Below are 27,256 nucleotides of genomic sequence, written 5' to 3'. Positions count from 1 at the left end.
TAAGTAAATCTCAAAAACAATGATGTAGGGTGGAAAAACTTGCATAATTAATTTGTAACAACTAAATTATGGACCCGTATAATAAATTAATTGGATTGGCTGTGAGGTAGTTCCCTCATGTTTAGTTTTCATGGCAAAGAAAGACAAAATCGGATATAATTATTCATTAATATATAATATGTCACGTTTGATATCGACATATTGAAGTTTGGTGATATTTTGCCAATTTATCCCCCAACCCGACGCTAGAGAACATTTACATGCATTTGAGTATGATTAGATTCTTCCTTAGAAAGTGCATCACAACTTGTTTTCTTTTTCCCTGTTTGGGCTAAAGATTGAAATAAATAACGGTGACGATCAGTTGGGGCCGCACTCCAAGTCCTCCAAACCTGCAGGCTAAAATATGATAGTGTGACAGCAAGAAAAACCACAATTTTCTGTGTGAGTTATTTTATTCATTCTAACAATAATAAAAATCATCAGAATAAGCGAAGAGCTCTATGAATTGAATTTACTTCTAATACAAAATGTTGTCGAGTAAATTTTCGAAAATGGAAATAATAATTGTAATTTGAAATTTATTAAGTTACCGAACAAACCGGAGTGGCGACATTAACATCCATGAATTATGAAACCTTTAGATAAAGTATCAGAAAAGAATAAAAATAGAAATATGGAACGAAATCTTCAGCGAATTGCGCAGCGTTGCGCATCTTCTGACACTATGCCTTTGAAAGATGTCCAGTGTAGCGCCCTTTGTTAAACCTTTTTTTCTGTTTTAAACATTGTCGTAAAGAATTGTGACCCAGATTTATATTAACCATAACCCGTTCTTATAAATGAGAAAAGGCCACATTTTCATTAACCGCTTCAATCTTTATGTTTCCTTCACACGCACACAATACAGTTAGATTCAAGCGTCTAAAAGAGGCCCAAACTGCCTGTCTAGACCTTTCTTTGCTTTTAAGTTGATTAAAACCCAAATTGAATACAATGAAGTCCCCTAACCACAAATTCATGCAGTTTAATATTGGTTTTATTATCTTCAAAGTAAATGCTATTGAAACTAAGTGAGCAATTCCTTAACCAGGTGCACCAGAACAAATCTCAGAAATCCCATATTGGCATTTAGGAATTCTTTAGTGTTGATATAACATTAGTTCCTTTAGCATATCCAACACCAAAAATAAATTATTTTCCCTATTTTGGCAAATTTTGATTCGCACTTTGTAAAACAAAATGGCAAATCACGCCAAAATAGGATTGAGTTTAAATGTTGTAGCAGATTGGTAAACACACGATTCGTGATTTACAAAGCTGAAAACTTAGTGAAATTTCATTTACTGTGAAATATAAGGTAAAGATACCGCTCTAGCAAGGCAATCGAGGCGAAAAATCAAACTGCGCCAATACCTGTGCTGACAAAAATATGTTCGTGATCTCTATACAAAAAGAGCAAATTATTTAGCAACTGAGGTATTAAAATAAACCTGTAGTGAAAGTTCAAAAAATATGTCTTACTTTTTTATTTTAGTGGACCTGGCGCGAGGGTATGATCCCAGTTGACCAAATAATCGACTTGAAATATGCAATTAAACTGTGGGATCCGTTTATAACTGGATATTATTGTCAATCTCTTTTCATTTAATAGGACATTTAACAATAACACTAGCAAGGAATCGTGCAAATACAATGTTTATTAAGGCATGAAATCTTGATCGGTAGCCTTTCTTTCAAGATGTTCTTGACTTTCTTCTTTAATTTTCTTTCAAAGGTGACAACTTTACTCATTGCAGTCAAATAATCTCAAAACTGTTTGTCTGCGACAAAACTATCGCCAGCGACAGTAAACGCCATTTCTAACGGGCTTTACTCTAGCATCGTAATGCTTCACAGCACAACTACCAACTATCGCAAAGAACAGCGCTGTAGATAGCTCCGCAATCATCGCGCAGGATACCAGTTGGCTATGTAGACACGCCATCTGATTATATGCACTACAATAAACCCATGCCCTTTTAGCGAAGAAAACATGCTGACCTTTGACAAATGTTGAGGAAATGTTAGGCCTACTGTCGTTTGATGTGCTTGTAACCAAAGATCTGTACAGGTCATGGGCACTGATCGGAAGGCTTTAGATGGTTGTTAGCCACTACGATCCACTCACTGCTTGTCAAAGCAATGCCAATTAGCTAACTCTTTGATTACCCTTCGACATCATCTGGTGATGGGGAGAGGTCACTATTCAGCCGAAGCTCATTGCCAAACGCCTTGACTTCCTTTTGTCTGTGACATGAAGCGGATCATCAAAAGTCACAGCAACACCAAATGGATCTTACAACCAACGCCGATCAGATCCGTAATCAACCAATGTTGAACATCAACAACCGTTGCTGATCAGTATGTGTAATGTTGTGTTAGGAAACGGATAAAACCATTCAAAACGACTTAAACCTCAGTCTCCTTTGCCTGCTTCATTGGTCTTCCATTCTTAGCCCCACTGGTGTGGCACGGACCCTCGCTCCCGCTCCATCCTTAGTCTTTTGCCTTTACCCAGCCCGCAGACGGCTGTTCCATGTAAAAAACTGTACCAACAAATGAACTTACCTGCACAATTGCTCAGTCCGCGAGACTTCAGTAGTATATTAGATATGTCTTGACATGGTACAGCCGTCTGCAGACCAGGGTCCAGTGACTTAAAGTTCAACAGACTCATTTTAATTTAAAGATGGCGTGTGAGAGTGGGACCCTGAGATTGAATGGGTAAAGGCAAAAAGACTGGAAAACACTAGAACAACGTGAGTAAAATCATTCAATAAATGGTCATTCGAGAGTGGAGAGACTAAGGATCATTTGTGCGCGCCGAAAAAAAATTGCACCTACGATTATAGAGAGGGTGCGCCGAAGATTTCACCACACCGACACGAAATTGCGTATACGGATGTGTGGCTAAGGATGGAGCGGGAGCAAGGGTCCGTGCCACCGTGACACTACATGTAGTGGGGCTATTCCGTTCTCACATCAGTCTACTCACCACACGTGTTAGAACCCACGCGGCTTATTACAATTATGCAAGTGACTTTCCAAGCACAACTATACTAATAACCTTTCATTATTTTTTATAATCTTCCATTACATAATGAACGTGTACAGTCCAAGTTGTGCATCTCGTTTGGATCAAGCTCTAAAAATTCAAAACCATCAGCATGTTGCATCAAGTCATTTAGGGACACGATTATCATTTTGGTGCGTGTCATTTGTTCATAGTTTGTACATCAGTGCCTTTTCCAACTCCACGGCTCTATCTTGATCGATGTGGTTTACCTTGGTTTTTCGGTGATATTTTCCAAAATTAGAAACAAGGCTGAGGCCTTGTTTCTAATTTTGAAAATTCTGTTTCTGTTCCCAAATTTTATTACGATCCCGACTACATTCTCTGCTGATCTATTTCTTGCCGTTTGAGGAGAAGACTGTCACACAATGTGTCCAAAAGGCTCAACGGACTCGTCCAATTTTGCGTACGTGCATATGTAGTTGTGTTCTACTGATCGATGGTGTTCCGCGAAACATTCAGATTAAAATGTCGCAGGGGAAAAAATAAAAACAAAGCAAGCAATCGCTATAAATCTTACAGTTTGGGATGAGGTGTTTACAATTAACAGGTGGAAAGGCTTGCGGTTGCACCTTGCGAAGGAATATATCTCTCTTATTCCTTCGCATGTTTCTATCGAAAGCCTTTAATTCCACCTGTTGCTGTCCTTCACCATGGATAGCGTGAAATTCCATCTGGGTTTACAATTGTTTGTCACTGTGTCTTTCTTGTTTTATTGGAATGATTAACTTTGATGACTCAATGGTATTTTGTAAAGTCAAAAGTGTCATCTGCTTCTTAGGGCTTTTTGCAAATGTTTTTTACGCTCTGTGACATCTTGAGATGGCTTCTGCGCTTTCACCGAGACTAACTCATTGTGTTGATAAAGCCCGCTATCTTTAGGTACATTTTCAATACAGAACAGAATAGAATGGAAACTGGAACCCAACTAACACATACAATATGCATCTGTCAAACTGCCAATATAATTGGCCATGTATATACACCACAACAATATGTGTCAAAGGCTAAGATACATGCAAATATAGTCATTTCTGGAGGTATGATTTGCAATGTGTTGTAAAAATCTGGAATAAATAAAAATTGTCAAGTAAAATAAAGTTCTCGATAAGGGAACTGGATGTTACTGCAAGCAAATGTACTCAAAGATAGGCCTACTCTGTAACCATCCCCCCCCAAAAAAGTGGGCGATGAGTCAAGAAATTCTCCAACTGTTTTATACACCATTGTAGACTGTTTCTATAGGCTATTGTCAACCATCAATGGGTTTTCTGCAAACTGGAATCCGTCGTCACAGGCCTAGAGTGCATCTGGGGAGCATCTCTCTGAATCTGCCTGGGACTTTCTTCAGGGTCCTTCGGAAATAAGACAGAAGAGCAAATTAGTATCATTAGATCTGCATGTTGTGAACACAACAAAAGATCAGCCAAGTCTACTATGGCCAAGCCCTGCTCACTCGCTTCCATCCTCCCCAGCAGGGCCACAAGTAAACACACCTGTAACCCAGCTGACGCAGATACACCCGCCTCCGCCGAAACAGCCGCAACCCGGCCCATCCGAACCTTACAACGACCGGCTTAAGCAACCAAAGCCCAATTTTGCCCAAGCCTGTCCAAAGCCACACAGCGCAGACCAATACCCAGTTAGCGGTTAACTGGGGAGAGGTTTCTAGGAGCGCACAGTGGGACCCATCCATACTTTTTCCAAGGGCATTCGTTACACACACATATATATATAGGATCTGTATATTTACCATATATAAGGGGGCTTTGGAAGACTCAGAATTCCGTGGGGGGTACATGTACCTGTAAATATCCAAATATTGGTTTTGAAATCAAGTCGATAATTGGTCGGGTGTACCACCTTTCTCGCAATGCGTACGCGATGCAGTTCGAGTTTAACAACCGCATAATGGGTCAGTGCAACCTCATTCCCCAGTTTGCGTGCCGGCCGGGCGGTGCTCCACCGACGTATATTAAAACAATCTGGACTGGCAATGCCCTTAATCAGCTTATAGAGATCACTGAGTCCACTAGCGGCCATTTTACCGAGCCAAATATACAAAGCTTGCCCGTCCATGCGGTGCCCAATCACCGACTTGAGCAATCTGCAAGCCCTTTTGTGCAAAACATATAGGCTATCAAAATTGGACGGAACAATCTGATTGGCTAAGAATCACGATTTATTTTAGGGGAAGTTTGATTGGTTAGTTGACCGTTTATTAGCAACAACCTGTAGTCTCGTTCACTGAAGAGGGCGTTCACATTATTCTAAAAACATGATTTACCATAAAAGCATCGTACTTTTCCCCAAACGGTAATTACTAGGTTTTTTCTTGAACAGTATGTACACTTTGTCTTTAAGCTTTGTATTAAAAAGGATATTACGGCAAAATAATCAAATGTAGACATCCCTATATATAATGGATGAGTCCGTTATGTAGCGTCAGCCGTGTTGGCCACGGACCTATATAAAAAAAACCTGGAATTGCAACGCCTTTGTATGAAATAGAAGCCAACCAGCGGCCATTTAACCGAGCCGAATACAAATGCGTGGGTTGGCTCCCTTCTATTGACGCCAGGGAGAACAAAAGTGGGCATTGCCGGGCAAAATTGTATTCGGCTCGGTAAAATGGCTGCTAGTGGATTCAATGATCTCTATAAGCTGATTAAGGGCATTGCGAGTTTCTTTAATATACGCCCGTGCTGTTGACGCTCTCAATGGGAAAGTATGAATATGCCGTGCCATCATTGACGCATGCGTGAATATCCATCCAGTCAGGTTGATCAAGTCGTTATGCGGGCGCCGAAACCCGGCTCTGAACAGCCCACGATCACGCGTGGCATCCGGGCCGAATCACCGCGGCACCTTGGATCGCCGGCGGCTAAGGTGAACAGGCTTAGCACTAACTGTAAAACGACGCAGCAAGAAATGAGGCATAGACCAAAATTGACTCGCTAAGTCCAGGAAATTCCCAAACCAGACTCTAAAAGGCTCGACCAATAGCGCTCCTGTATCGTTGTAGAAAACTCGAGATCTTTAGGAACCAGTACATAGGCCAATCCGATTAGATAAATCTTGTACACTCAGAAATTCCCAAGGAACGCGTCTTGTTCGGTGCAAGTAAAAAAAGATTATACTTTTGGCAATGCCACCTCCAAAATGGAGAACTCCTACAGTGAAAATTGTTTTAAGTCTGAACGCGGAAATACCGGCTTCGTATTTTCCTCCTTCAACCGGATTACTTCCTGACGAAGTTCTTGAAGCTGCCTCTCCAACTCTGACGTATTTGCGTTCCCCTCGTCTCTGGCTGCATGGGAGACGATGGGGTTCTGCGCTGGGCGGACATCATTTCGCATCCGTATCTGAGGGAAAAAAGTAGGGAAAGACAGGAATAAACTAACTAGTTCAAAGTAGACATTGCATCAAAAACCAAAACGTTTACAAGTGAAATAATTTACAGCATTATATGTTTTTGTATTCACCTAGCTACCTTCATTGATGTAAAAGGATACCTTTGGGATGAACAGAACACACAGTGTTAAGGTAGTTGCCAGCCAGATGAAAAAGGCCGTGAGAGCATACAGAACATTTTGCTCCTCCACAACGTAGGAAACCGTCACACCAACGATAGATAAGATCAAGACATTATAGACACAGACACCTGTGGAGCACCGATCACATAAAGTGAGGTGTCATTATCTTCCAGGATCTTCGCCCAACTTAACACTCGTTTAGGTTTGGCTCAAAGAGAAGAAACTATATAATTTATATATAACTATATATGTATATAAATATATATTATATATATATATAATTTGTTGTCTTCTGGAAATTCACAGCTCCTATGGACTTCAACCATTTTGCTTCGCAGCATCAAACAATTGAATACCCACCAAATCTTTATAACGCATGTAGACTGACGAAATTCTATGACGTTAGACATTTTCTATCAGCACACAAACCTTGCGCAGATATAGCATATTAACTGACGAGCATTGGGGAAAACAGTCCAGCGTGTCCCCAATATAAAAAAACAATATAATTAAACATGTTTTGTTATCTTACCAATATATTTAGAGTCGTTCAGAGCTGGAATGGAGACATTTCTAGTCTCCCAGGCCAGAATAGCTCCGACTAACAGCAGAATGCCATTGATGATGTAGAAGGCAACGACCCAGTAGGTCTGGTTGCGAGACGCACATAACACACGGATCGGCTTGTAAACAATGTCATCATTCTCGGGATCAACCTGGAAAAGAGGTCAGAACTGTCAAAAAAGAATTCATTTCCCCTCAGTTTTATTTGTCTTCTGGGGGCAAAAATTCCTTGACCATTTCATAAACCTTACCAGATTTCATGCAATGCCCTACTGTCCTTTTTGTCTAGTGTATCTAAATTAAATAATTTGAAGACATCTGAGTGAGAAGTGTACTGGCTCCCCTTGAAGGTCCTAAAAGTTCGTTCATCTATACCTTTACAAGATCATCTCTTTTTTTATCAAACCAGAACACCAGAATGCTAAATCATGCCTGCGAACTCCTAAATACATTCTTTACTGAGTCTTCGCACACTTCCCACAAACCTCTTTGATCCTACATCTTTATTGAAAGGCTGCGCCTGAAACGGGCAACAGCCGTTATTATGTCCACCGGCCATGCGTGAACCAATGGCATGACCAAACGTTGTTTCAGCATGGCTTCCCACCAAAGGCGGGTGGAACGCAAATGATCAAAGGGAGATGTGAAATAGAATGCGCTCAATGCACATGTAGCGAGTTGGTATTAATAAAGTGAAGATACACTGTCATAAAAACTCGGCAGTGCATGGCAAGATGTGGTAAAATTAGTGATAATTTGTACGGTAATTCATTAATTGTGTCTTTTCATGCTTTTCACGGGCAATCCGCTCTGAAATGTCACTCAAAAGTGAAATCCACATATTCTAAGTCCCTTGCCGTAAATACACTGGACAGCAACAGAAACTTGCCACTTCTGTCAAAGGCCACACATTAAATTTCACTTCATAGAAATAAACAATTTTTTGTACACAGGTGTGCTGCAATACCCCTTACTAATCACATGCCCAAAAGCAAGTGATTATCTTTATAACAAAGAAATTGACACGCACAGCAACTTGGTTACTGAATCAAACGTCACACACAAAAGCACTCTCCACCAAGCAAAAATGGCCCATGAATGGACAACATTCTAAACAACCAATGACAAAGCGAACACCTGTTTTGTCAAAATGATGTGGATGAGTGGTTTCTGTATAGGGATGCCATCCTTATGGACTATGCATACACATGATTAAAAAGTAACGATCGTGACTTGTTTATTTTGTCCTGTGACATTGATTTCTGTATAAGACTTACAGCTCAGTCTGTAACATTCTATGACTTCTGATTCAGTAACCAAGTTGCTGTGCATGTCAATTTCTTCTTTGTTATAAAGATAATCACTTTATTTTGTGGTTAGTAAGGGGTATTGCAGCATACCTGTGTACAAAAATTGTTTATTTCTATGGAATGAATTTTTATGTTTAGCCTTTGACAGAAGTGGCAAGTTTCTTTTGCTGTCCAGTTTAGTTAAATTCGCCTTTTATTGGAATAAATTTATCCAGAATCGGGAACATACCACTTCTTGGCCATGTATCAAGTTAGCACGCACAGAGTCGGTAGAATTCCATAAAATGAGTATAATAACATCAAGGATTATTAGTGCAGCTATAAAGATGAACAGTTTGCTGTCTTTCACGACCTGCAATTAAAAAAATTCATAATCAAAAACTGCAATTGAAATAAGGGTGTTTGTTGACCAGACAAAATATTCAAAATTATCCGAGAAATTGAATGTGAACTAGAAATTGAGAGTTTTTCAAAGAAATCAGACGGACCTAATTATTTGTGTTTTCATATATACATAATACTACGTAATGTGTTACTCGAGAGAACAGAAAAATGGCTAGTATGTTAAAAATTAGCAGTATATACGGTAAATAAGATCTATTAATTTGAACAAATGATTCTTACCAACTTCATTGCAGTCTTGTTGTTGAAAATCTTGTGCACCCGCCACGTTTTACTAAACATCGCCCCAAAGGCAGTTGAAAAGCCAATCGCAAGAAGCCACGTCTTTGACTGCAGTTCATGATAAAACAAACTGCTGGTATGACAGAGCCTTTTAACACATTGTAATTGGCAAACATACCAGTTCTTCAAAATCATCTGGCATATTGGTAGGTATATGATCATGCACACATAGCTCAACCTTGATAAAAACAATAGAAAAGGACTGGTGTATAATGTTTGCTGTCCCCTATCGTCTCAAAGTCTCCCACTCGTTTTGTACATCTCTTTAATACGATCGAAAGGCATTTATATTTGGGGGGGGTGTACAATCTGATAGATGCATTCCAGTAGTCTTAAAATAGAACGATACTGTCCACTACCTCAAATTTACCAGTGTTTACCTTACACATCCACATAAATGTGTCAGTGGATGCTATGGCCGTATCCACTCCTTGGAAGATGATAGAGATATAGGCTAGCATTCCACCAATCAGCATCAAGTTGTTGATGTTGGGGCTCGACATCTTGATCACTCTGTAGGTTTAGAAATGAGCGAGCGAACATTTTGCTGATTGCTGGCAGTTGAGGAACACACATAATATGTATGGTACAGACAACACAAAAGAACTCGTAATCATTCTTTTAATCCTGCCATCCGAGGGCCTTTATGTTCTACATTTGAAATTTTGTCTGTAACTTGATTACTTACCGTCTAGTTCTGTAATGAATATTGAAAGCTAGGAAGAAACCAGCCAGTAAAATACCCAGCGTTGCAAACACAGTGCCCGTCACAAACACAGGATACAAGATTGTTTGTCGCACTTCCCTTTCGATGATGAAATCGATGGGGGGCTCACCACCTTAGCGAAATTGATCAACAAACTTCTACGTGTTTATAGCAAACAGTGCTGGGCGTTTTCAAAATTTTGCGCAAAAAATCCAGATCACAGTTAAATACAGCACTAATAAAGCCTTGTAACGGAATGTTTGTTGGGGTTTGCTTCGAGTCAATGAAAGCAGTGCACTATAGACCGACGAAAGAGTTTTAACTCTAAAATTTTGCCAACATGGTGAGTAATGAGTATGACATAAAACCCTTTTTTCATGTTGATGGTGCTGTATGGGAATGTATAAATTACACACCATCAATCTGTGTCCGTATTACCAGTACTATTCAAAATAAAATGCATGTCTAAAATACATGTTTATAGCAAGTTCTTAAAAACGAGTATCTCTTTGCCTAAACAGGAAACAGATGACCAATTTTAAAGTTTAGTAAATGAAACAGGATCTTTCCTTTACCTGGCCAATGTATTGGATGGTAACCGTTCAAACTCAGCTCTTTTCGTGTACCAGTGGTTGTGTCCACAATACCAACAAGAATAGACTCGAGGTCTAATAGGAGGAACGCAAACTAAATCGGCTGAGTCAAACCGGATAAACAAAGTAATTACATTGTACGCTGTGTTTAAAAAAAGAAACCGTGATTAATTTCTTCATTTCTTGGACATGACTAAATATTTTGGAAATTGACAACCACCATTTATTAATTAACTAATGATATCCTCTTTCTTATGACATCAAGAAATCCAATTTACTGTCACAGATAACTATACATGAAGCAGTTCAATCACTTATGTCAGAACTGTGTCTTGCACCAAAATCCGCAGCCTAACTCCGACATGACATTTTTCATACCTAAAAAGAAGAAAGACCAGTGTGTGTCCTTAAGAAAATTTTATTCAGTGATTTAACATTTGGGGGCTTATGCCTGTCTCACCTAACCCACTGTCCTTTGACATGCTCACCATTCCATTCAACAAAAGATTGAGCTCCGATTCTCAGTGCTCTGAATGCATTCCTGATTACGCCTGTCTCTTAAGGTCTCAGCGGGGATTGGACATGTTGGGGGGTACCCCTCGGTCTCATTTCTTGCTGGGTATAGGCACGTAAGTCATTGATATCTTAGTGTGGCGACTTATCCCCACAAAAAGAAATCACAGTGGGCAAGGTCAGGGGACCTTGGTGGCCACTCAGTCTCATTGCCGACCGCAATTACTCTGACGTTGAACAACTTTCGTAGCCTATCCCTCACGATGATCCGACGATGAGCTGGAGCTCCATCCGGGGCCCACCATAAGCGGCGAAACATTGCACCCTTGTGTTCGAAGTGCAACTGCGGTACAATGTTGTCGTCGATAATCTCAAGGTAACGTTCACAATTGAGATTGCTGTCAAAGAAAAAGGGTCCAATGACGGTGCCATCTCCACACCGACCTATCCAAAGAGAAATCTCGTCTCATTCTCACATCCAAACTGAAGTTGGGTGGGATAGGCATCGGAGCGTATTCGCGGACATTCTGGTTATTGACTTGGCCATTCATGAAAAACACTGCTTCATGCCCAATCACAAAGTGCTCTAAGAATCTGGGATGCCGGTCAAAAAACCACTGGCAAAATCTTTAAGTCATCTGGGTAGATCTGCATCAAGGAGTTCGTGTTGCCTGTGCATCTTGTAATGGTACTATGGATGTCCAATCAAACAATCTTTTGGAAAGATGATGGCGGAATTCCTAGCCCATTTCTCCTGGCAGACAGGTGGGTCTCTTTGTAGCAACTCATGGACAGCCCTGGTGTTCGCATCTGATCTTACCGTTCTTCGTTGGCCTGAGCGACCCTTGGTGAGATTCAAGCTTGTCCCCACCCTTTGGTACTTTTGGATGTTTCTCCAAATTGTCGACTTGAAGGAATGGCACGGTCAGGAAAACGCTGACCAAAATGATGAACCTACTTCTTGCTGGAGGCTTCCAGTCCTCGACCACTCTGTTACCACAAACACACACTGCTCAGTTGTAAGCTGCATTTTACTGGTCTGCGACAATTAACAACCTTTCCAACTTAAGGAGTGTGCAATGAATTAACATGCTGAAGATTGAATAATTTGGAGGCCCAACAAAAGCCCTGCACTGGCCATCTGGTGCAAGACCAGTTCTGACATAGTTGATTGAACTGCTTCGTGCTCAGTTAGTTGATGATGAAACGTTTATTTCATTCATTCTGTACTATGTAACCAAACACGTTCCCACTACTTAAGTAATGAATATATCTGGCCATTCAAATTGAGTAACATTACATAAAATAGGATTATACATTTGATCAATTAGATGACAACATTTAGGTTTAAGGTTAAGCAGGAACGCTTTTGTACCCCAACCTATAGACAGACGACAACCATACAATCTAACGTAGGACAGACAAATGACGAAAAAGCCAAAACAAACAAGTGTGAAACAACGCCACATCAATAGAGCACGAATAAAAATGATTTAGGAATTTGAGCAGAGCAACTAGGCTTTTAGTTTTCTAACAACCACTGATAAAGAATTAATGATTTTCGAGGATCGTCTAGACCATTCCAGTACAAGATACCTTGAAGAATAATATCGTTCTTAGCCAATTATGTTATGTTAAATTGGACATATAAGTATCTCCTCACACTGCCTTGAGTATTATCATGTTAGATGCTAAAGTAAAACAAGAAGTGGAAGGGAGTAAATTATGTATAAGTTTGTACATGAATGTTCCCAGTTTGTATAAATGGTTACATTGCAATAGGTTTAATTTAGCAAACAAAGGAACAGAATGATCACGATAGGCAGTATTCTAAATGATGCGGACCGCTCGTTTTTGTAAAGTTATAGTAATTTGTTACATTTGGATACCAGCTCAAGTAAAAATGGAATAATATAAATATGCTAATATGAAGGAATTATACAATGTTAATAAAACCTGACTCGGAAGGTAATATCGTAGACGATTCATGATGCAAATGAGTGTGCATCCAGTTAAGGACACCTGCTTTCATTGTCACAGCCTATTTGTTTTTATAAGTCCTATAATATTCCCCTTACTTTGCACCTTCCTCTTATAAACATCAAATTGCCTTAACTTGACACTATTCCGTAGCGTTATATCTCAACAATCTAGTTGCAGAACAATCTCCTTTTAGCGCATAGACCTATACTTGTATCATACGAACCTTTGATTTGATGCAGATTTAGCAAACAGATCCTATCGCCATTGCGGTCGAATTGAACTGGCCCCTAAAAATATATATCCAAGAAATAATGCTGTATGAGTCCTGTTTGGGAAACTTTGAAGGTTGAGAATTGTGTTTCTTGCTGGTTAGTCTGATGTTACTAATTAGAACATTTTCCAACTGATATTGTAATTACGGCAGGCTTATTTCAGTTTCTCCCTTCAAACCGCGCTTTCAACCTACACATGAAGTTAGGTTCGTATGTCGCAAAAGTGCTTCATCACCCGAACAATGCAAAAGCAGGGTGCTACATCGGTTTTATCAAAAGAACATGCCAAAACCTTTCACTGGTGCTACAATTTTTGATGCTATTTCAGTGCCTTGGTTTTATATGTACTTTTATGTAGGCCTACTTACCCTCCAGTGCAGTCTATTTAATTAACACCTATAGGTGTGTAAAGTACCATCAGCGGTGCGTGCATAGTCATCTTATAACACCAAGAAGTGTTGCTTTTAACACCAGTTTCTCTACAGTGAACTCTTAGGCTGTGTCCGCATTACGTTTGTGGCTGAAGCTTGAAAAGACCCATGTGCTTATGAAGCCGAAGTCAGAGGCTGCAGCCATTTCCAATGGAAATATGTTTTATCGCAAATTTGGGGATGGCCATATATTCTCCAACTGATTACTTCAGTGCTCGTTCGCACTGACATTAAGCACGTACATCGCCAACAAACCAAATCAATCTCTCATCGTTTGCTTCAGGTCGTGCTTAATAGGGCCACTGGGGATATGTGGCTATCCACTTGAACGTGATATGTTATAATTCTGCAGTTTAGAATCGGTGGAGGACCAGCAAGTAATGTAAGGATGTAATGCTGACAGTAAAACTCCCAACACTTTACATACCGATACTCCTTCGAACTCCATGTCGCTCATTTTATCAAAAAGGATCTCCAATGTTACGTTATCGCTGTATGTAAAATCAGATAACTTTCTTGGTGGATCTGAAAAAAAAGATGAATGCAGATTATTTTTTATCTCATACTTGACGTTACGTTTAAGCTTGGTATAATTAAACTTTGCTCTTTTAACGTGGTTCACTCCTCGTTTTTGCTTGTCGACATTTTCATGTACATTTTTTGGTCAGTCCCATCCTCTTAATTTGTAGTAATAACCTATGTACTTATGACAATTTGTTTTTACTTTTTGCATATGTTTATTTAGTTTTTAAATATTTTTTTTGTTCCCGCCTGGTACATCTTACAGACGTCCACCTAACGTAGAGACCAGTAGCAGGTAACGATTCCGGAGGAATCCTGCCGGGTTTATGTTAATGAGGTAATTAGCGTATGTCAATCTCACAATGCAACACAGTCACGTGACAACACTTTGGAAGAGTTTGTAGACTGCATTAATACTCTCTTTACTGCGTCATTTTGCACGCAACACACTTTTGAACGTGAAACGTGTTTACCTGCTTCTCAGGGATAACCGCTTCCATAATTACGGGAGAAAAACTTTTCTAAAGTTTTCCCGAGAGCCATGAGCTCGGCTGCTATGCACAAGAAAGGTTGTATGTAAACATTATATCTACAAACATAAGTATTGCGCGCTCCAGGAATAGCTGCATTTAATGTGGACGAATCACACAATGCGTGGTGAGATTGAGCATAGGTTTTAGTGTGTTAAGCAAAACACTAGTGTAGCACAATTGTTACTTTTCAAAGTTTCATGTCAACCCCCCCGGTGGGGGGGGGTTGACATGAAACTTTGAATAGTGGGAGGGGTGATACAATATGACTCTATATATAGCTCGATGGCCAAGATGTTACTGTACATTTTGTAAAATTTATTCAGAATTATATATTTATGGCTGTGTAATTCTCTCTTTTTTAGTGATACTGAATGCATTTTAGTTGTTGGAAGTCTGAATTCTTCACCACCGCTTTAATTATTTTGCTAACCACAAAAAGTGGCGTGATGATTCAATAGCCCATCCCCACCTCAAAAAGTGGAGAGACATATACCCCCATCTCTCACCGGATTTACGCCCATGGTCACAATGGGAGTGAGCATGCACACACAATACTAGCCAAACCCATTAGTGTGTTAGGCTTAAATATTCCAGGACCGTCATTAATTGTGACTGCTCTTTGGTGAATCACAATCAATGCCATTGTGACTAGTCTCATGGTTGAAGGTCATACCATGATGGTTGTAGTGATTTCTCAATTACCTGAAACACGTGACCTATTAATTTGAGTCGCCTAATGTTCTTGATTCCCGGGAGAGATTTCAACTGATGCGATCGATGTTAAGAAAAATTTTGGCCTACTGGCTTCCACATGCAGCCATTGTTAATACATACCAGATATACCTGTAGTGGATTTATCTTTATTTATAATTTATATATATCTCATCTGATTATTACATTTAGTATGTGCCCCGTAATTTGATTTGTCACCTGTGAGATGTGCTCAGGCAAAATCTATGGTAATAAACTCTGGTAATGGCAACAGTGATTGTTTGCTTGCTTATCATTGCTCTTGTGTAGTAGGGTCTACTCTGCTTAGAAGTTCTTCGTTGCAAATCAATTGGAACAACCAGCTCTATTAAGCATTAATCACGTTGAAGCCATTTTGAATCTCCTCTCCTAAATCTGTTTTATGAATTGCAAACTGGCGATAGAAATGGAACCAGATTGTTTTATGATTGCCGTGCTTTTCATGCCTCCCTTCGAATATTTTGCTAAATATATGGCCTAAAACGCTAGGGTACATTTTTCTGTGTCTAATTGCAAATTTAAAAGTAATCATCAGAGTGGACAGGTACTGATTTGTTATCAGTTTTCATTTCATTGCTTTAATTTTTACTCTCAACTACAAAAATCAAGAGTTAACCTCGCTTTCAATGTCAATAGGGCCGACCCACGAGTGAAGTCTGTTTTCTTAAGCGCTTGTTTGGTTAATGTTGTCATAAATTTTGGTAAGGACTTAGAGGACCCAGCCGTAGATATTTGAAAAGCCGGTGGTGAATAGGACACGAAGTTCGTTTTTCATGGTATTTATCTCTTCGTGATTAATATGCATTCTAACCTAAGCGCATTTCCATTTTTGTTGTTGTTGTTTCATTTTCTGCCCCATTTCATTACTAAATATTTTGGTTATTGGGAATTCTAAGAATTCCCCAAATCCAATTCATTATTTCCACTACAAAAAATTGGAAATGATTTACTGTCCTACCCCCTGTCCAAAAGTGGGATATATGCATCCCCACCTCACCCACTGATTTATAACCCTGTTGGCTAATCTATAAAGTGTTGCTAACTCTGTCTGACCGGTATGCTTGCGTTTTTTTATTATTATTATTATTTTTGCAAGCTGTTGATATTTGAACTTGCCGAAGTCGTTACGTACACCCTGTTACAGTTCTCAAATGTTTTGCTCGCACCCATTCAGTTTAAATTAAGGGAATTACCCTGGGATCTAAGTTGCCTCTCGGTGCCCTGGAGAGCAAAGGCGATTGCCCAAACCGTGTCGTAACCCAATGAGCACGTCGTGTAACCAGCCAACGATTCCGCACCGTCCCCATAGAAGTCGTTGAACTTCTCCTTAAATGTTTTGGGCGTCTGCAGTAAAAAGTAATCAGAACGCCTCTAACTGCATCAAAAGGAGCCAGTCAGGGGTTTGCACGATAAAACAGAAGACGTGAGTGTATCAAAGAACTCATATTTTACTTGGGAATTAAACTTTATTTTCTGCAACTAGAACTTAAATGAGCAACTTAAATATGTCGAATTTCTCCCTGGAAGGACATCTCAATTTGCTCATTATGCACATTTTATTAGAAACATCGGTGTATTTACAAGGCTGCTTAATTAATCACCACAAGGGCTTTTCTATACCTTAATCTGTGTGGAAATGGCACAACTGTTCATTTTGATGACTTTAGTCTACACATCATCATTGTTGTGATGATGAATGAGATTTGGTGATGAAGTAGCGTGTTGAATGACAAGACTGAGCAATAGGAAACCGTCCCGACAGAGTTCCACAGAATGTGAAATAATCATACGTGCAAGCCTAAACAAACATGCCGGGAGCTGCTTCAGATTTCAGGCGCTAATCAACGATTATTGAAAGTTTGAATTTTCCATCGCAAAAGACCCTCCCCACCTACCAGGCCAGTCTCTGACGGCTTTCGGTTTTCCGTTGGCAGCGCGTTGATGTTGACCGTGAAGACGTTGTCAACTACCACATCCATTTGATCCTTCGTACAGTCTATGGAACTGTCCGGTTCCCGCCACCATCTTGCCTTGTACCAACCTTTGCGAGTGTAATGAAGTATCAACTGGCATTTTAATTCCATGGAAGTCGGTTAACCGGGGCATTCTCTCGCTTAAACTGTTTTCGTAATAAATTTCATCAATTTTAGGGAGCGTCTCAAAATGTGAAAACGTCCTCACTGAGACAGCGTGTTCGTTGGAACGGCCAAGTGGAAAGATAGGTTGTGCTACCTTTTATTGGTACATTTCTAGGAAGCTTTGGCCTGAAGTAGTTTTCATGTGTAATCCTTTTTTAAAAATTTTTGTTCATTAAATTCCATAAACCTGCCAAAGTTGGCCTAAACCACTGGGTACCGTAACTTTGGCAGCACTTGATTAAGCTTCAACTCACAACTAAAAGAAGAGGATGGATTTTAGCTATTACTATATCAAACTTCAGGCTTCATATGACAAACGTAGTCACTCATCAAAGTATTCTGTTTTGGAAAAGTAGAAACGATGAGGATTATAACCTGCAAGGTTATCGAGGTATGCGTTATGAATTTATGTTTTCTACTTCATGGACAAATGATTGTCCGACTGCTATTATCTAGCCGTGAGCGTGCCGTTGGGAACATAGAACTGCAGGAACACGCGTGTTCTCAACAGAACGCTGCACGTCCCAAAGGAACGCCAGATGAACAGGAACGTAACCCGGGACCCATAGTCCACGAATGTTCCCCAATTTCCAGACTCTCCCTTAGTTAGCCTGTGTGTTTGTCGCTGAAGCATAAAAAAAGTGAAATTAAAAATTACATGATACAAAGAGAGTGATCCTACCTGGTACAAACCACACGTACTTGGCACCGTACATCTTTTGGTGGTAAGCCGTACAGAACACGCGTATGGCCATGTCACTATAGAAATTGCCCATAATGATACGGGCTCCGCTTTTCTGCAACAGTTAATAATTATCAGGAAAAAATAGAAGTCATTTTTAAACAAAACTTGGACAGAGATTCACTGCAGTTCTAAGACCTGATTCAATGTCAGGTTTTAATTTCAAATACGCTGTTGCCCATAGTCGATCATTGTTCGTTTACATGACAAATACTACGGGAACTTGTTTGGTTGGTATTGTCACTATAATAAGCACCGTTGTGCCAACGTGTAAAAAGTAACCACCATGATATCATTCACGGAGAAGGTTCTGAAATGAATTAACATGATTCAAGGTTGCATAACAATGAGGGAGAGATGCACTTGTCAATTTTAAAACAATTTATCTTAAATAAAAACGAACTATGAAAAATCGAAACGATTCTACTACCGCTTGTGGATCTGTTTACCCCGTAAAAAATCTCCAATAATGCAGTTACTTTCTCTCGTAGAGTAAGTGAGTTAGTAATTTTTCAAGATTTTGCTGAATGCTACAGCACAGTGACCAAGGAAAACATGGCCGAACCTAATCTTGTGCATCACCTTGATGTTTTCTACATGTAGAACTGGATCGTCGACGAAGCTCTCGGCGGCAAGGATTTCAATACCTGCAGCCTTGGCGTCCCGCTGGAAATCGGCCATTGCCTATAAAATGAGGTAAACGACCATTGTTCATTCATGGTCAAGTTAAATTAGACTTAGTCTGACGAGGAGAAAACGTACCTCATTTTTTCAGTGGCAATAGAAATCGTAATACAATCGGTAGTCTACACCGCAAAAACACAGAGTAAAGAAATGACTCTATACCAGAAAAAACGTAGTCTTTGTTGTTCCTTTCGAACAATGCACTTAAAGCAGTAAAGCGTTTTTTACATTAGATTCTATTCTCGCTCTCCATCGCATGTACAGGTCACCTTCTGTTAGCACAGCGGTTCGTGTACGTGTTTGTATATGCACTTTACCCAACGCAGGATTAACTTATAATTTGTAATGTAACTGCTAAAACGAGGTCTTACAGTTCTTATATCTTTTAAAAGTTTGTGCCAGTTAATAATAATAATAGTTTATTTTTGATATAGCGTCTTACATTATAAAAAATCTCAAAACGCTTGATAAGAGAATCGTAAGCATGCAATAAGAACTTAATATCAATTAATCAACAAACATCAGATAATACCTTACAATATTAATATCCTCATTACACTGTCATCAATTCTATTCAATTTACAATCACATTATTCTTTCCATATTCATATAATTATTAGTTTCAAATGTCTAATTAATTAATCAATAGTTAATTTATCAATAAATTATTAAAAGCTTAACTCCATCACAGTTTTTGGTGCGTATATTTGACTGGTACACATATATCAATTATGTAAAATACTGGGGTGCTGACTCGCTGTGATAAATACATTTAAAAATGCTGACCTTTTGAGAGAATAATTAACAAAATAAAATGAAATAAAATCTAATTTTCTAGAGAGGCTGCAATTTTCTAGAGAGAATGCCAATATGATATGCTATCGCCCTAATACCGGCACCTGTCAGGTTAACACAAATCTCTCATTCAGCGAAAATAATCATATTTAGATGTTAACATTATTAAAATGGGTCTGGTTGATTGAACGTAAATACATTATGGAAATCTATTAATAAGTTTGACGAAAGAGCCTGACAGACTTGACATGTCTCGTCTAAAATGATCAATTCTGAGAGGTAAATAAAATTAGAATCTCAAGAACTAGCTACACATATATCCTTAAGTAAGAATTATGTATTCTATATGTTTTACGTTCGAAGGTATTATATATCCTTAGGTTTTTACAGGATTTAGCCTACTTTTATATTTCAATCGAAAATATTGAGGAGTCCCGCAATTAGGTTTGCGTGAACAACTTCGGCGATTTGCCTGGAACTCTTTAACACATACATGCATGTATGGGGAGTACTTTGGGGATGTGATTACTGATCAATTTCTGCAAAGAAAGACTAATTGCATTTTTTCAGCGAAGGTAGAGCCACTCATATCAATTCATTTGGGTCCTAACTCTGAAACGCTGAAGCTGCATTTTTGAATAGGTGGGAACGTCAGTTTCCCCTAAATTTTTCACTGATGTATGAACATAACGGTTCTTCTCAAGAGTCTGTCTGGACCTGTCAACATGGTGAATTAAGCCAAAGTCTCTCAATCTTCACTGAGACTGACAACTTCATTATTGCTTTTTTCGGATTATTCTGTTTCTTGCAGTCGCTGTAAGATCAAATCTTGAACTTCAATCAGTGCAACAATCATTAAGTGAATCGTTTTCAGTGCACTCTCAAAGTGTATCCATTCAGAAGTACAATCCTATAACATTGACATCAGCTGTCCTCATAAAGTTTCAAACAGAAGAGACTTTTCTACATCCTGTGATTTTGATTCCCCAGCAGCGTGCATAACACAGGAATAAAGAATTCTTTCTAAGTTTAGTATCTGCCAATCAAGATACTTATAACCTGTCAAAGGGTACGTTTACTGAAGCCGCAGCAACATCTGCGTCGGGCAAGGCAAAAATCCGAAATTAATTTACATCTCCCCGGCACAAATCCATCTTTGAAATAGTTGTTCGCGGCAAGCTCGGCGGGCGAGTGGTTAAGACGTCCGCACTAGTAAGCAGGAGGTCGTGGGTTTGAGTCCCACCCGAGTACGATTGTGTTTTGGGTTTTTTGGTTTTTTTCACAAGCCCTCTGGGGTATACCCTGAATATAGTGTATAAATCCAAAATTAATTAACATCCGCCTTCTCCAATTAAATTGAACTGTATTTTCAAGAGACTAAAAATAATAACTGTGAATTCAGAGAATCTCAAACATTATAAGTCCCATCTTGTACATGTGCTCGCTCTCAAAGTGCCGCTGTGAAGCTGATGCTCAGTGCCGTTTATTTGGTTTATTTAATGATTATGTTTTGCTTTCACTAAAGGCTGATAAGTTTTCAGAATGTCCTGCGTATTCAAAAATACCTTCCGATGACAGTTCGAAATAACAGGCAACATTTGTGAAATAATAAATTTTATAACCACATTTTCAGCTTTCAAGCCATTTGACTATTTTACACTTTTTGTCAAATAAGCTTAGCGGCAAGCGCTCTCATTTTACTGGTATCGCAAGATTCCATTTTCATGACGGCCTATTTCCTCGGCACTTGTTGCTTTCTCTCGAAGTTTTCACTGCACCTCTATGGCTCAATAACACAAAATAATTCGTCCACATTGTTTCAAGGAGAGAGCCGGAAATCTTACCAAGGAGAAGAGGTCGATAGATTGGTAGAGAGTGGCCACTTTAGTCCAGTTGAATTTCTCCATAGCGGCCAGCCAAACCACGTTGAAGAGCGACTCTGTTGGGAATAGCCGGAAGAAACGGGGATAGAGGAGGCGCTTGGACAGCTCTGGGGACGAGGCACCATAAGACAACTGAAAGAAAGGCAATTCTTGTATTTAAAAGGGATCTTTACATTGTACCCATGTGGTTGATTGAAGTTTTTATGCCAACACTATTGGTTCATATATGATTCTGGAGAACGTAAAGCCTAACCTTGCAGAAGAAAATGTTGGACACTCTGAGAGGGTTACTTAATATAAGCCTTTCAAGCAACCACTTTGGAATATTACCGTCATCAGGAGTGCGTACAGGGTTTATACGCCCCTGTGAGAAAAATTCCAGGATTTTTCCCGGATTTTCCAGGTCAAAAGTTTGATTTTTCCAGGACTTTTCAGGTTAACAATCAAGAAGATTGTGAAGTTATAACATAACAATATACAGAAATCGAGCAGCGCAGCGACAAAGACGTGACACGTATTCTGATAGTGACAACTGGACCACGAGGTAGACTTACACACATCAGCTGGCGATCATGAAAAATTAACTTCCCTAAGGCCACTCAACTTTAAGGAAAAAGGTTCAACACATTCACAGTTTTACCTTTACATTGAGCTTTAATAGTTTACCTGTGTAATGACTGGAAATATTTAATTACGTATTCAATAAAGTACACAAATTTAACCGAGAATGATTTCATAACTCTATCCACAACAGAGAGTTCACCATGCATGGAGCTACATAAAACTAAGGTAAAATTTGACTACAAGAAAGTTTGGTAATGATATCCTTGGTACCCCCTGCTTGCAAAAAAGAAAGAATTACAATGTGGGTACCATCAAAAAACGATTTCGCTCACAGCATGCGCATGCAGGGTGGGTGTGTTTTCGAGTGTGTAGACCATGCACGCCGCATGGTCTGACGGTGAATACTCTATTGCACCGCGCTATTTCAACAACAACAACGTACGCGGACACGGATCGATCGCGGTAAATTTTCCAACACAGTAATAGATCATTTGTCTCATGTTACTGCAATTTCCAGGAATTTCAAGGACTTCTTTTAAAAATCAAAAGCACTTTCCAGGACGGTCGTAAAATTCCAGGATTGTCCAGGTTTTCCAGGAGGCGTGCGAACCCTGTACGTAGAATAATAATGTGCAAAACAAAAAAGGTACAATTTTTTCCTTCGGTGAATCAAGGAAGTGTACAGCTTCATGCCAAATTTTGAAAAAAAAAATGAAAAAAGACAAACGAAAAGCCAGGAAATACTTCAACGTAAAATACTGCTGTTAAATACGCAGTGTTGCATTGGTTTTGTAAAAGTAATTCACTGTAAACGAACTTTACTGCAAAACGTGTTTGTCACAAGTACTTACTTAGTATAACCCGACAGGTTATATGGATTGACACAAGAAGATGTCTTCGGACAAAGTGGTACAGTAGTTTATTCAAAATTGATCTCATATGAATTTTATACATTTACTGGACATTCCGTTTTCCATCCATCATATAAGTTTCCTTGCCTTATTAGTTATTGGTTACCAGTCCTTTGAATATTAATACAGGGTGAATGAATGTGTTTGGTTCATATGGATTTGACGAGGGCTAGTCAAATTAATTAATACCGACTTTTCCTTATAAAGCCGGTGGACTGCCTCAATGGCCCTTCCGGTCCAGCCTCGCTTTCCTCCCCAAACGTCTTGTGGTTAAACTTGCCATTCTTTAAGTGAGTCTCATTACTTGGAAAGCGGTTCTACTCTTGAAGGCCACTCCGTGCAACTAAAGTATTACAACATGTGCTATTGTAACCTGGTGATATTAGCTTTTGTGAAATGCAGCAGTATATTGTATATATAACATGCTGACACTAATAGCTGCTGTCACTTTGGTCAAGTAATTCTGCCATTAATTTTTCGATCTTTACGCAAGTATTTGTCATTATTTTGACAAATTGTTGAGATGATTGTATTTGATGATTTATGTGCAGTTTCTTTTAAGAATTTTGTAAATACTTGACTGTAGTTGTCAGATTTCGTTTTTTGTGAACCTCCTTTTGTTTTTTGTGTCTGTTTTTTTTCATGGACATTAACATTGATACAACTCACACTTACAACATAATTATATAAAGCGTTAAGGCTAGAACTTGTCACACTGGCATGCTTGGAGCAGATTGCAGTAAACTGCATGGCATTTCCGTAAGGCCACTCGACAGCAGATTCTGAATCAATCTTTTCTTGCCCATCAGGAAATTGGAATTGACTTTGTGTGGACAGTGTTTTTTTTCCTTTTTTGCCTTGTGGTAGGCTCAGTCTTGAATTAAGAGGCAAACAACAAGAGGCAAGCGTTTCTGACTCACTCTGTCATCCAATCAATCTGCCATCAATATGGCGATAAGTAGACATCAGTCCTGGAAGCAACATTCGGACCCATCCTATTCAGCCTAACCTAGCTCACGATGGAAACAAGCATTTTATCTCAAATACACCAAACAAGGTAAGTGGAATGCTACTGGATTTCTTATACACTGAGTCTGAAAATGAAATTCCACCATTGTTCCAAAAATGAATGACTCAATAACGCAATGTTGCCAGGGATGTGATACACTAAGTGAAAGTAGCAACATTGGGGAAATACTATTTAAATAACAAGGTCAGTTTTATATTATAAGCATCCAGTAGCTTGAAATGATGTTCTATTGTAATCTTCTGCTCCGAATCATTCGCCTAGTGATTTTATTGATTGGCATTCTTTTCAACATGAAATAGATTAGTCTTTCTATAGAACTGTCTATCCCAAGCAAACACTTAAATGCAGTGCAAACTTGGGATAGAATTTTCAATCCCAACAAACTCTCAAATGAAGTATGAACTCTAATGTAGTATGAACTTGCGAAGTTCGCCTTGCTTGAGAAATATGCAAGAGCTTTTTCAAAATGTTATCAAAATCTTTGTGATTTAGTGTTTTATACAGCTTGTTTGCATTTTGGTTTGGGTAGCAAACCTTTATTAAAAAATAATGGTTACCTTGGACAAATCATAAACTAGATTATTTAGGAAAATATGCATGAAAAATGATAAATCTCATTGGAGGAATCGACAAGAGAGAGAAATGTTATTTTAATTGACTAAAAATCTTATTTGAAAAAGAAATTGTTTGCGTGAATTTGTTGTGTTTCAGTGCTTCAGTTCAGAAAAAAAACATTCAGGTTACTGTGGATGGATTAAAAACAAAATGTAGCATCATCTTACATGAATGATACAATGGGTTAGAGACAATCGGTGTACAAAGTTTATTTTGTTCTTGATTTAAATCTGTGAAATGTTGCTTTAAATTCATAACTTTTTATGTTCTACAGGAAGTTGAGAATAGGATGCTTTGATTTCTCATTTTCACCAATTGTTTCACGAAAAATCATCTTTTTAATGGTCCACTTCTTTAAAAAGTCTAAATGTTAAAGTTGAAGACAATTGTGAAGGTGATCATAGGAACTGCACATCAAGAACGTATATGAGGATCAAGATTTCTAGATACGAGATAAGGGAACCGTAGCCGTATATTTATTTGTGTTTGTTACAGCACATATCTATGGTGATACTCTCCAATAAATGACAGTGATTTACAGTATATTACTGGCGCCCGGGCTGCCAGTAAAAAAATGTGAAAATTTACATTAATTGTATAGTTAAAGCTGCTTCGTCGATTTCAAAGGAAGTTCCACCTTGCCATTTACTACGTGTACGCAAAACGCTTACGGCTATCCTGACAGAAATCTGTCGGTGCCAACAAAGTAACACAAATCAATATCTACAATACGCGTATGGGCTGTGTACAAAAGGAGCATTTGCCCATTCTCTGATGGACTTGATACTTACAGATTTCACTGAATGACACTCTAAAATTGTATTGATGCCACATTATTTGGTAATAGACTTCACCTTGACCGTCTGTTTAAAAAATCTGCAAATGTGGCAAACAATGCGAACTCTTTCTAAGATCGTCTTTTGTTTAAAATGCTCACAGAGAATAAAATCCTTCATGGTTAATTGCACAGTAAAATTAGCGGAAGCAAGCTTTTAAGACCACGAAGAGTAAGACAGATGGGCAAAGGCCCCAGTCAGTGCAGCAATTTATACAAACTTACCTCAAAAAGTCACCTAATCACAAGTAGGAACTTTGCACATGCAGCGTGGAAAAATCCGCTTAGGGTCGCATTCAAAATTGAGCTATCACCAATGCCCCACGTGCCCTACTCAAAATTCTTTATCAAGATTTACCCCGTCTTTAGACCTCGTTTTCACGAGTTTTGTCTTGCCAGACTCAATATCTAACCCAGCATAGCAAAATTTAGTTGACTTTCAAGAGGCAAAAAATCATATAAAAAGGTAAAAATAGACTTTTACTTGACACCAAAACAAACAAATGATAAACTGACTTTTGGTGGCATCTTTCAAAACGACAAAACACCTTAACATCATTAATTTTTGATGTCACTAGTAGTTGGCGCCATTACATGAAGTCTTCTCCCCAGCACACGCAAAGTACCCGTAGCGCATTGACTTCAAGTACATTACTTTAAATACTGGCCGAATTAGTGACTTTCGCTTGCGACTTACCAGTGAAAAAAGTCTGGCAGATGTTCCTGATTACACAGAAACAGGGCCTCTTAATTGCAATCGCCAGTTTTCAATGTTGGCGCCAAGAAAATCATGGCTTCAGATATTTAAGCCAGAAAATGGGGTAAATCCAATCACATTTCTCCGTGATTCAAAAAACTACATTAGCGCTCACTGCATGATATTTCTTCGATATCATTTGCTGTTATTTTCCTAATCATTTTATTTTTATCAGACGTGTTAACAGTGGTCCACCTTTGGTAGTGTTTCTAAGATGAAGGCATTTGTTACGTCTGTCTTACTGAGCTCGCTGTTGTGACTTCTGTGTTATTTTCCAGCGTTGGGCGCTCATTGTGCTTTCTTGAGTTACATATGTCTGGATGCCACGAGTCAGGAATGTCGGCAACGTTGAAAATCCAGAAGGTTAAAGTTAATTGGGTCAGACGAAAAATGTGAGATGTGCGAGAAAACAAAGTAACAAAGAAAATCAAAACATGCATTTTATGATCTGCACATGCAAGCTGTTTTGAAAATGTACTATTCAGTTCACCAGCCGTTGTCATGGCAATGCCATCACCAGCAAAGACTCTCGTAATTATATGGGTCACAGAGTATGCGCTGTTGATTAACTGCGTGACGCCGGCTAAAACTGTCGGAAGGGTTCTATTAATTTGAAAAGCTTCCGTATTATCTTTAGCATCAATATCACTTACTTGTATTAAATTCCAATGATGTGAGACGAGAGCCGTTGGCTCTGTAGCTACAGAACACCCTCCACCCAGGATCATTATTTTTGTAGTGGTGATGTTGTAAAGTTCCCGGTACATCACGTTCACAGCCGTTCCCCCAT

At 39.0% G+C, this 27,256-nt stretch overlaps 1 protein-coding gene across 1 annotated transcript; it reads right to left on the bottom strand.

Annotated features, from left to right (window-relative positions):
* Positions 1 to 436: 436 nt before the first annotated feature.
* On the bottom strand, positions 437 to 27,256 carry LOC110978333 (gamma-aminobutyric acid type B receptor subunit 2-like). The gene is made up of 17 exons (XM_022233257.2): positions 27,120 to 27,256; positions 21,716 to 21,886; positions 18,975 to 19,076; positions 18,333 to 18,447; positions 17,408 to 17,553; positions 16,706 to 16,856; positions 14,135 to 14,232; positions 13,228 to 13,291; positions 10,491 to 10,583; positions 9,898 to 10,048; positions 9,590 to 9,722; positions 9,150 to 9,257; positions 8,755 to 8,877; positions 7,184 to 7,367; positions 6,631 to 6,779; positions 6,328 to 6,480; positions 437 to 4,470 (listed from the first exon to the last, which is right to left on the bottom strand). The coding sequence occupies exons 1-17, from the start codon at positions 27,231 to 27,233 to the stop codon at positions 4,375 to 4,377; spliced, it is 2,151 nt and encodes a 716-aa protein (XP_022088949.2). The 5' UTR covers positions 27,234 to 27,256; the 3' UTR covers positions 437 to 4,374.

The sequence above is a fragment of the Acanthaster planci genome, linkage group LG02 (genome assembly GCF_054643075.1).
Source record: "Acanthaster planci isolate LZ-2023a linkage group LG02, COTS_SCS, whole genome shotgun sequence".
Taxonomy (NCBI): Eukaryota; Metazoa; Echinodermata; class Asteroidea; order Valvatida; family Acanthasteridae; genus Acanthaster; species Acanthaster planci.
This window is presented reverse-complemented; position numbering and strand designations above follow the sequence as displayed.

Excerpts from the sequence above, each read along its gene's own strand:
- LOC110978333 (XM_022233257.2), bottom strand. The coding sequence starts at position 27,233 with ATGTACCGGGAACTTTACAACATCACCACTACAAAAATAATGATCCTG. Across the intron at positions 17,554-18,332 it reads GTACGTGTGGTTTGTACCAG|GTTGGTACAAGGCAAGATGG; the intron begins GTAGGATCACTC and ends ACACTCGCAAAG. Across the intron at positions 6,780-7,183 it reads GAACGACTCTAAATATATTG|GTGTCTGTGTCTATAATGTC; the intron begins GTAAGATAACAA and ends GGTGCTCCACAG.